The sequence below is a fragment of the Labrus mixtus genome, chromosome 3, assembly GCF_963584025.1.
Source record: "Labrus mixtus chromosome 3, fLabMix1.1, whole genome shotgun sequence".
NCBI lineage: Eukaryota > Metazoa > Chordata > Actinopteri > Labriformes > Labridae > Labrus > Labrus mixtus.
Genome location: NC_083614.1, coordinates 28972398 through 28983456, shown reverse-complemented (window position 1 = coordinate 28983456; position 11059 = coordinate 28972398). Strand labels below are relative to the sequence as shown.

The window sequence follows — 11059 nt, the reverse complement described above, 5'->3', positions numbered from 1 at the left end:
CTGGTTGCTTAAAGTTGTTATATGACATATTAATCTTATTTCTCTTCCTGGGTTGTTACCGCTGATTGACAGCTCAGACTCTGGCCAGGTCTGCTGTGTTATTGGACAGAGAGGAGGTGGGAGGGGAGGGAGCACACCTTGGTTACAAAGTTAATCATTACCTTGTCCTTCTGAGAAGCAGCCGTATAGAGCACACCTCTTTCAACCTTTGCACAACCTTTCTCCATTTTACACACAAAAGCAAAAAGAAAATGTAGCTGACGTGAAACGTGAAAACAGCGGACACATACGGCAGGTGAACTCGCTGAAGCCAGAGGAAGCCACACATACAGGTGACCAGGTAAGACTGGGAATAATCAGCTGGTTCTCTGAGAGTAGAAGCTTTGACGGTGTCATTTATGGTCCGATTTGAATCGCGCAAAGTTCATTAAACCGCATTGACTTGTTTGATCATGTAAACTGATGATGCCATCAGTTCTTTATAATACTGAATTATAACAATGTGGTAAATAAATGCCTGAAAACTAAAAATTCTTAGATATAATAATGGATTTATTTGGGTTTTGACCAAAAAGACATATTGCCAGAAAAATACTTTTGACTGGCTTTGAGGCAGAAACAACAGACATAGTTGTTTTGTTCTGTAGTAACAGATGAAGGCTTTCTTTCTCGATGAATGCAGTATAGTTTCATTGGAAAGACTTGATAGCCAATCAGACTCCTGCACCTGTTGCATGGGGGCTATTTGCTGTTTTCACCCCAAACACGCTCCATTAACAGCACCTTTTCTCTGAATTGCATTTGTTTATTATCTAACCCTAACACTCTAACACTCACAGGTAAACAGTGTGGAGCCTGGTGCTACAGCAAATCTTTACATGTCATGGTTTGAGGTCATAAAGCTGGTTATGTTGTGAAAGTGGTCGGCTGTGTTGACAGTGTCATTATTCCAGGGCTGAAGACAAAAACCAAACCTGACATTTTAAAGGACTTCTCTAAAGCTATCCGTATTCAGACCTCACCTGGATAAAAAAATAAATAAAGGTAGAAGCGTTTTAATTAATATTCAAGGTGTAGGTTTTATCCCACAATGTTCTAAACAGACCCTATGAGCTTGATCTGCAGTATACAAGTGAGATAAACAGTCTCTGCCAGCTGTTTTTCAACTCACCACCCTATCAAACATGATGCCATTATCCTCGACAAACAATGGCCCGGCCCGACTCCTCCGCACATTTTCATGTCAAGACATAAATACTCATCTTGGCAGCAGGATAAGAGGCTTGTTGCTCTGTGGATTATCGGGGCTTAGGTCAGCTGAAGGACGGCGCTTTGATTTTCTGTGAATATCTGTCTGTGATTATTGGAGCCAGAGAGACAGATGTTTGCTTAGACCCGACACGGTTTATTTTTAAAAGCCAATGAAATGTGTGAGTGTTAAATTGCACTTTGATGTAAGTCCACTACGTTGTTTTTTTCTGATAAAATCCAATGAAATAAAAGAAGTTCAATGGTGAACACATTGTGAGATCAGACACAGTCCAGGTGGGAAAAGGACAAAACCATACTTATCAGTTTGGTAGTTTAAAGAATGGATGCTGGGATTATTTGTATTTTATTTGATCTTTTTTTAAAATATTGAAATGTATATGCTGATTGGTCAAGGAGCATATAGTTGTAGCTGGTCTAGTTTTAACTATACATTAAACAATTTGGTATTTAGTCTAGGTAATTCTCATCACAGGGCCTCCTCCACTGTGTTTCAAGGAAACTGTGGGTTTGTGAGATGATTAACACAGAAGCAAAAAGTGACTTCTCACAGGGGCTTTAAATTCATAACATTAAAATGTCAAAGTCAACTTGCTTTACACATTGAAAAAGGAGGTAGTTATACTCACATCATGTCAGTGCATGGCAGTAGAAAAACAGCAGACTGAGGAAGAAGACATGCTCGCACACGGTTTTTATGACATCACAATCACAACGTTTCAAAAAGAGGTTCTCTTCAGGTGATCGTTTTTGAATAAAGGAGGGGGACCACACCCACAGATATGGATTTGAACACCAATAGGCTGATAGGCAGGTGTGCTCAAACATTGGAAACAAACACTGGTGGTCTCCTGATTCACAGTCTTGTGTTTGCTGATGACACATCAGTCATCACTGACTTCTGGGACTAATGTCTGAAGCCTTACATTTATTGATTTAGCCCAATTTTTTTTCCTGACCCTAACCCAAGTGGTTTTCATGCCTTAAACTAACTGTGACAGTTAAGTAGAACTGCAAAACACTGGGTCAAAATACTTTGTATTTAGGTAGTTTGCCTAAACATATATTCTCTCATTCTCTCCACTCTCCTCAGTTAAAAACATAAACAGAACTAAACAAAACAGAACTGTGATTACATGATGCACACACACCACACATTCCAGTCTGCACATTGCACTTTGACACCCTGGACACTTTACACACTGACACTTTACTCTGTTTACATTATTCTATATTCTATATTTTGTATATTCAAATAATTATTTTTTTAATTTTACATTATATTCTATTTTACTGTATATATGTGTATTAGTAATTTGAGTGTTATTGCATGGCCTTGCGGAACAGTCTTTACATTTCACTGCACATCTGTATGAGCATGTGACAAATAAAAATCCTGAATCTTGAATCTTGAATCATATTGTAGTTTGCCACTTAAATTCGTACTTTGCTTCCATCACAAGAACTTCAGCCACCAAGTCACCACCTAACAACAGACACAATACAAGTTATTACCCAGCTGTGTAGACAGATGACCTACGTGGTTGTATTTTTCTGATAACTGCGCGAGGTAATAGAACAATATCCACCTCTGAAATATGATGCAAAATCTGTGTTTAGTATCATAAAAACTTATTTTTTTTAACACAAGTTGAAACCTTAACCTTCATAATTACATTTCCAACCATGAACTTGCTTACAGTTAATTTGTCTGTTCAAAGGAAAGCGATCATGCTCCACAGGCAGAGCATAATTTCAATGTTTAATTCAGTTTGATGACAGAAAGAACATTTTCCACCTTCTGGCCATCATTAGTGTCTGCAAACTGACACTCAACTTACAGTTTGGAGCACTGAAACAAAGAACGACTGAGAAAAACTGACTCCGGCTTTGGAAATAATATTCAAACTAGACATTATGCAGACAACGATGCAAATGAAGCCTCCTTCACGAGCATTTTCTCACACAAAACTTAAACAAATGTACAGTAGCAGTTCAAAGTAGTGCTCACAAACACACGCACAGAGAGAGAGAGAGAGAGATTTCTGGCTCCCATGCTTCTCTCTTATAGCTGCCGGTCCTGTGCTGCTTGGTGTGTATATTTTGTTGTGCTTCGCTTGTGTGAGGACAGAACAGGAAGAGATAAAGGCAGCCCTGACAGTGTGTTTACAGCCAACACCGCTGAAGAGAATAGCTGTAGAAGACGAAAAGGAAGAGGCCTAATGGCTTGCGCTAAGCAGCTGAATCCCACTTGCTGTGAAAGATCTCCTCACAGTCAAAAGATAGAGAGAGAGAGAGAGAGAGAGAGAGAGAGAGAGAGAGAGAGAGCGAGCGAGAGAGAGAGAGAGAGAGAGAGCGATACACAAATCCAACTCTAGACAACAACAAGCTGCACCAGCCACATTCTCCAGATTTGAGCAGAATTTCAGTGAGGGTCAAAAATAATTGTAGTAATCATCCAACGGAAAGACTTAAGTCAATTATAACTAATTTGCAAGGAGATGATGCAAGTAGGCTATTTCCACTTTCAATTTCTATTCAAATGAAGTAAGTTAAACCCAAACTTTGACCTGCCCAGGACACCCATTTAGCATTAGCTTGTTGGACGCCCCCTGCCCCCACCAGCAGTCCATCGCTGTGAACGTTAAGTCGACGTGTGTGGCAATTTAAAAACATCAGTTTATCTCTTCAACATATTGAGCTAATGGATATGAATTTGAAGCTGTGAATTAGACGCTGCATGTACAACAGTATAAACAAAGTCCAAATATGTTTTCAACATGTGTTTAAATTCATATAATATGATGTCCGGTTCAAAATGTTCACTGAAATCATTATGACCTGATGTGATAAAAAAAAACACCTAGATACTAATCAATGAACAGAGAAGAAGGACAAAAAATGTAAGAAAGACATCCAATACTATAAAGTATTGGTTGGAGTTGACTGACGTGTTGCACTACAGCTTCTTCTTTCTGACTGCATCCTGACGGCTCAACCTTTAACAGAAGGCTGCAAACTCACATGCAAATATCTGGCAAATTTGCAAACAGCTTCCCTCAAAGGTCCTCTGTCTTTCAAATACAAGTTATTCTGTAGAAGACAGGTTTGTGTTTGCATTCAGAATCACTGATGTTTTGGTGTTGACTCAACACAGCCCACTGCAAGGCAAGTTGTAGAGGATCATAAACATATAGGCTAACATGGAAACATGCAGGCAAACAGCATGAAGTGACAAACCAAGTTAAGAAAATCAACTCCACTCTTGTGTCTATACATAAAGCTACTGTACAGTGAATAAGGAAGTTAGCTTAATGCAAATACTGGCAACAGAGAGAAACAGAGCGCAAGTCTCTTTTCAAAGGTAATAAAATCTGCCTAAAGGTACTCTAGCAGTTGCTATGCCAACAACAAGGCTTTGGATCCAGGCTAGCTAGTTCCCCCATGTTTCAAGTCGTTTCACTAAGCTAAGCTAAAACTACCCCAATACAAACGGTCCTCTCATCAAAACCTCTGTCATAATAGTGATGAGTTTGAATTAAGTAACATTGATATAATGTGTTGCTTTACTTTAGCTGTGAAGGGAGATAATCTTTCAACAGAGACATGCTTCACCATGTTTCCAGCCATTTTATAAGCTTAGCTAGGCTAAGACTATAGCCAAAGTCAAAACGTTCCTCTCGTCGAACCCTCAGCCAAAATAGTGATGAGTTTGAATTAAATAACAGATATCATGTATTAAGCTTTACTTTTGCTTTCAAGGAAGATTATTATTTCTTCATATTTCCACTCTTTTCTTAAACTAAGCTAAGCTAAGCCAATACTAGCTCAAGTTACAAACGTTCATTTCATCTCAACCTTTGCCCAAAAAGTGGATTAGAGTTCTTAATGTCTTCTTCATTGGCTAATGTTGACGGTAACAGATACTATTTCACATCACTATCTGTTTTATTAGTTTTCCCACGAAGAACACAACATTTAATTTAATGGAAAAGCTTTTGAATTGTGTTTTTCCTAAACGAATCATGTCCGGTAGATGTCATTCTACTGTCTTTAATTGAGTTTGAGTCTCATGTATTGTGGGGAAGCTGTAGCCTGAGTTTTTTTAACTCCTAAACACGGGGACTTTTCCAGTGTTTTGTGTCAGCCAGTCCTATGGAGGAAGGTCCTCCAGTATGTGTGACTTTCCTGTTTGCGACACACTTTTCCTGTTGTGGATGATATCCTCCTGAGCTCCTGACAGACTGCTCTCAATTACGACTTCAGGATTTATGAGGATCCAGGCAGCTTCTCCTTTTTTTTTATGTTGACACTCTCACTCTTCATACATACTAAGTGAAATATTTAGGTCATTTGATTGTTCTTTTTGTGTGGCTCAGTTATGAAATATGCATTTACAAGCACAAAGAGTCAAAAAGATTTCAACGCTTTAATGTGGGATGTAGGCCATAGAGACATTGTAGTGTACTGATATTTCACTCCAGTGATACTTTGTCTTCCCCTTTGTAGGCGTGTGTGTAAAATGGAATAATTCATACTGTTTAATTCATTTTTTTTTCTTCTTTCTACTGTCTCTCCAAAGTTTCATTTGACTGCAGCAAGAGGTCTCACATTTCCAGTCACACAGAGGAGGATATCTCTGCCCCCACCTTTCACTTGTTTCTGAACCGATGACTCCCCTGTCACTCAACCTTGCCACCTAGTGGAGCTGTGAGGGTTCGACTCCCTCCTGGTCAACAGTAATCTTCCAGACAACTATACCTCCCTCATCTGGGGAGATGTCGGCCCTGCAACATTTCCCTCAGATCCAGTTTGTGTGTCACCTGCTGGAGACCATACAATAAGAACCATCTTTGCACCTTATCAAAAAATTAAAGCCTTCTTTCCAGCTTCATCTACAAGTTCAGAAGTCTTTCTGTAAACCAGTTTTTTTTTGACTGACATACGTGTGACATACATCCATGATCCATGGTTTCATGGTGGAGTTAATGGTGCTTGAAAGTAAGAGACAGTTCTGATCCAGCCAGAGGAAGATTTAGCCACAAAGGAGACTCTGTTAACGAGACTGAAACAACAGCAAAGCCAGATGGAACTATTTTCAAATGTTACATCATCTGCTGCTACACCAACAGCATCACAAAATGGTAAGATGTATTTTTATCTCCAATGTCAAACATAAAGAAATGAATCCTTAAAAGATGCCCAGTATCATTCTCAACCAGATTCTAGGTCATTTATGGTAAATATGACCAGTGTAAAATGAGTGACAGTATGAAATTGATGATTTAATGTTAGGTCTGGGCTGTGAGTCCATATTTAGGTGCAGTTTCCACATTCTATAAAAATGATTACGCTAATTTATGACTATACATGGATGATGCTCAACAGTTTTAACTGATAGGATGTGACTCTTGCAGACACTTTAATAACCCAGAGGAGCAGATATAAGTCTCACAACTGGGAGTTCTTGGTGGCCGTCCTGGCCACAGCCATCTCTGTCTCTATCATCATCGCCATCCTGGCTAAATGTCAGGTGGTGAGGCGTTACCTGGCCAGCTACAGGCACACACGGCTGAGGGACATAGACACTGTGAGCCAGTTTGACTCATCAGGTTTGTAATTTTTTTTTAATGCATAAAACTTTGCATTTTCTTTGTGCAGGAGGAACAAATGCTTCTTTATTTGTCATTCAGATTCAGCACTGAAAATTGAGAAGCTTCACAGGTGATGACCATTAATGTTTAAGAGGGAGCAAGTATAATATCTGTCCCGAAGCTAAAAACTTTTAGAGTGATACATTTGTTATTTTATTGAATTTCCTTCCAGTTTATAAAAGCTTTTACTTATGTTTATTTCATTTCAGTTGCACAACAGAATTTTGTGACCTCTAGAAGTATCACCAAAATTATGTATGTAACACCAACACAAATATCTTGGTAGCAATCCAGTGGCCGTTTGCACCAACTATGTGTAAGGTCTGTCTTAAGTTTGAGTGTAAAGTCCACACCTTCTTCTTTTGGTTACACCACAGTGGCGTACGGTTCATCTTAACTAGCAGAGCACAACATCCAAACCAAACAAATTATGGTCACAGGAATGAGTCCATCAATGCAGTGTTCATTACAATGCTCTCTGTCTCTGGTGCCTAATCGTCTCTGAACAGATTAACGGATTAACAGCGGTTAATCCACAAACAGAATACAGTATTACAGAGCATCGTGATGAGGTGATAACAACAGCTACAATCTTAATCTACAGCTAGTGTAAAATAACATCATCGAGTGGTGAAATCTTCAACCAAAACATAGGGTAATTTGACGGTACTCTGTTGTTAGACAGGTGTAAATATTTTTGCTTATGGGAAACAACTGCAGGATTACAAATAAAAGTCATGATACATTTCTGAGGGATGTAATCTATCGCGGATAGAATCTCCGCTCCTAATTATCCTCCAAGTTATCCCAACTTTCAAAAACGCTACACCATGACAACCTTATTTAACAGAGGACTTTAAACCCAGGAGCTAGATGTAAGCTTTAAAGGTCACATGTTATGCAAAATACACTTGACCATGTTTTTTTAAACGCTAATATGTGTCCCTAGTCTGTCTTCAAACCCCCCCAATTTTGAGAAAAGTCCATCCTCTCCGTCGTTTGCTTGCTCCACTTTTCAGAAAATGTGTGCTCAAACAGGCCGTTTGGACATTTTCCCTTCATGACATCACAAAGGGCAGTAACCCCTCCCCCCAGGTGGGTGACACTCCCACAGCTAGGAGTTTGCGCTGCCCTCTGAGTCTGCCTTCTCATTGTAAAGAACTGGACATGGTGCGAGAAAGCCAGAGCCCTATCCCCTTCCAGAGAGGGGGCGTGGTCAAAAACAGTTCACATTTAAAGGTACAGACACAGAAACAGCCTGTTCTGAACAGGGCTGAAATAGCGGGGTTTATAGGCATGATCAAATAAAGGATCAGGGTGGATTCTTAACAAGAAACTTGACAGACATGTTCTGGGGAGCTCTGAGACGTATTTAAACTTGTTGAAAAGGGGGATAATATGTGACCTTTAAGTTATAACTTGTGCAACTTGTATAACTTGTATGTTGGAACTATCTCAGCTGGTGCAACACTTTATATGTTACTAGTGCATTAACTCTGTCGCAAGTTAGAACTTACGTTCAAACATGCTGCATTTAAACGTACACAAAGCTGATGCAACTCTGTACTGGGCTTTAAGGTATCAGCTGATTCAACGTGCCAATCAAACACCAGAGTTTAATTGGTTTAGTTGGTTAGTTTATTGCTTGTTTGGTTGTGTTCACTTTTGCACAGCCGACCCTTGAAACAATGGCTTTGCATATTTTGAAAGGAACTACAGGATATGTTGGCCCTGGACCTCCATCTATGCAGGGATGGTTAGCTCACTCCTTCCTTCCCTTCTTCAAGCATGATTGTGTCACGACCCCACATGCTGCACGTACATGCACATAGACAGAAACATAGATTCGAATTGAATAGATTGGCGCAGGATGGTGCCCGAATACCTGAACAAGCCATTTGAGTCAGTGTTGACTGATTTCTAATATCAGAACAACATCGGTGAAACTGTAATATTTAGTCAAATACTTATATAGTATTCCATTGAATGAATGTTGGAATTGAGAAAAGAGTGAGGGATAAAAGCAACGATAATGGATATTTGATACAAAAATCAAAGGAATATAATGTGAAAGGTTCTGTTTGACTCACACACAGAGATTTAACACTTGACTCAGTTTCCTTCAGCATTAAGAAGCATTTTGGTGTCTTTCAGCTGAATATTTTTGAATGCTTACTGGATGTTAATGATTATTTCCTTTCTTTTTATTTATACATTTATTAGAAAAGTAATCATTAAAATCCCATTTGGAAGAATATCTCCTGTAAAACGTTGTGTGATCACACAGATCTGGTCGTTAATTCATGTAAAATCATCATCAAGTTTAACAACAATGTGACAGCTGCTTCTGTTGTGTGTCATTTCTTTCAATGAATACACATATTTGATTCATTGTTGTGTTTCTATCACTGCTTCCAGGCCAGGAGGTGGAGTTTGCCATGCAGAATGGACGTGGAATAAACCCTCACTGCCTGCCCCCTGTAAGCGAGGAGGACGACGACGGCTTCATCGAGGACAACTACATCCCGGCCAGCGAGAGGGCGAGGGCCGAGAGAGCGGCGGAGAACATGGAGGACACAGACGACACGGAGGAAGAGATGGATGAGATTGAGTTTTCCATCGCTTAGGACGACTGCAGCTCCACTCCCTATAATTCTTTATTTTTTTCTTATTCCTATTATTGATCTAAAACTGGGAGCTTGTTGAGCATTGGTTGAGTTTAAGAAAGCTTAAAAATGTACAACCAGTGCTCAAGAGCACCTGCAATAAATGACTGATTGCAAGGTGCATTGTAAAGGCAGTAGCTGTCAATGTGCAGCCTGATGATCCATTATAGAGAGTTGTAGATTAAACTATTGATAAATCATATTAGTCATGCAGTGAGAGACTCGTGCAACAACAGTAAAAGTCACAACATGTTCTTTTGTTCTGGGTGAAAATTGGTTGATTTTTTTTACCTGAATCAGCATTTTAAAAAAAATATCTATTTCTAAGACTTAAAAACACTTGGGATGATCTTTTGTAAATAAAGCAATCAACTCTGTATCTGTTGACAGTCGTTGGTTGAGTTGACTGGTTGACCATAACTTGATTTGACTGCACAGGTTGTGCAAAAATATATCAGCATGTTTTGGAAAAATAACCACAAAACAGGAACATTTCAAGTTTGCGCGCTGCATGTCTTGTCATTGTCACATGAGGTTTAACTTCAGTATGCATGGATGTGTAAAATGTTTGAAAAGTGTCAAAATCTGAGTAGTAAGCAGCACATTGATGCTCTGCAACAGACAGATCAATAGCTTTACTACCCAAACATTTTACTTTCCATCTTTTGATCTGGCATTGTTGCAACATCAGTGTGATTTCTACAGTACAGACTGTCCTCAGAAAAGGTATGACTACAGTTACATGAAAAATGTAGGCTGGCTCGTTCATTGTAAAAGCGTTAGCCTACTTGTAATAACTTTCTACTTTACTGCTATTTTTGAGAAACACCACTGTATTGGGGCTGTGCATGAATTCAGCACCTCTACTGTAAAACATGTCAAATTAAAACAGCTTGACATTGATACAAAATAAACAGTGTCACCTTTACTTACATGGGTCAAATCTATTTTAAAAGTTCAGGGGAATACAGTGCGGGTTCTCTCCACATTTTGGTCTAGATTCCCTCATTGGTCACAAACTGGTATCATCCCACTCACCTGTCTCTTTAAACTTTTACAACTCTGGTACCAACAGGAGAAATTAAGCCTGACACTGTGCCTCGCCAAAAGGCCTGAGGCGTCTTTAGATCCTCTGAGACCGTCCAGCTGATGAGAGCAGTCTGACAGGTCTGTGTGAAGCTGTCAGGCGAGGCTGCTTAACCCGGAAACCAAGCGCGTCAAGTTCACACAGGCGAGCCAGAGTAAAACCGGAATGATAGTGATTAAGCCTTCAAAATAAGAGCATATCATTTAAAATGGAGAGATTGTATGATTGGCTTTTGCAAACTTAACCAAAACTTCCATAAACGTTTATTAACAGGTATTGGGAAATTATTATATAAATCATTATACCCTTAAATAAAATTATATAATATAGAAAATAAATATAAACTACACAATTTAAAGTTTATCTACTTCATTACAAGTTAC

The 11059-nt window shown here is 39.2% G+C and overlaps 1 protein-coding gene across 2 annotated transcripts; it reads left to right on the top strand.

Annotated features, from left to right (window-relative positions):
- Positions 1-275: 275 nt before the first annotated feature.
- On the top strand, positions 276-10517 carry c3h1orf210 (chromosome 3 C1orf210 homolog). 2 transcript variants are annotated; one of them, XM_061034402.1, is made up of 4 exons: positions 276-340; positions 5852-6413; positions 6687-6881; positions 9342-10517. In XM_061034402.1, the coding sequence occupies exons 2-4, from the start codon at positions 6356-6358 to the stop codon at positions 9548-9550; spliced, it is 462 nt and encodes a 153-aa protein (XP_060890385.1). In that variant the 5' UTR covers positions 276-340; positions 5852-6355; the 3' UTR covers positions 9551-10517. The 2 variants fall into 2 exon arrangements, with proteins under 2 accessions (XP_060890385.1, XP_060890386.1); XM_061034403.1 differs by having other exon boundaries at positions 278-332.
- The last annotated feature ends 542 nt before the right edge of the window (positions 10518-11059 follow it).

Bases quoted from the DNA above. Each gene is read 5' to 3' on its own strand.
- c3h1orf210 (XM_061034402.1), top strand. From the start codon at position 6,356: ATGGAACTATTTTCAAATGTTACATCATCTGCTGCTACACCAACAGCA. The intron at 6,414-6,686 runs GTAAGATGTATT...TGACTCTTGCAG, and splicing joins ACCAACAGCATCACAAAATG to ACACTTTAATAACCCAGAGG. The intron at 6,882-9,341 runs GTTTGTAATTTT...CACTGCTTCCAG, and splicing joins GAGCCAGTTTGACTCATCAG to GCCAGGAGGTGGAGTTTGCC.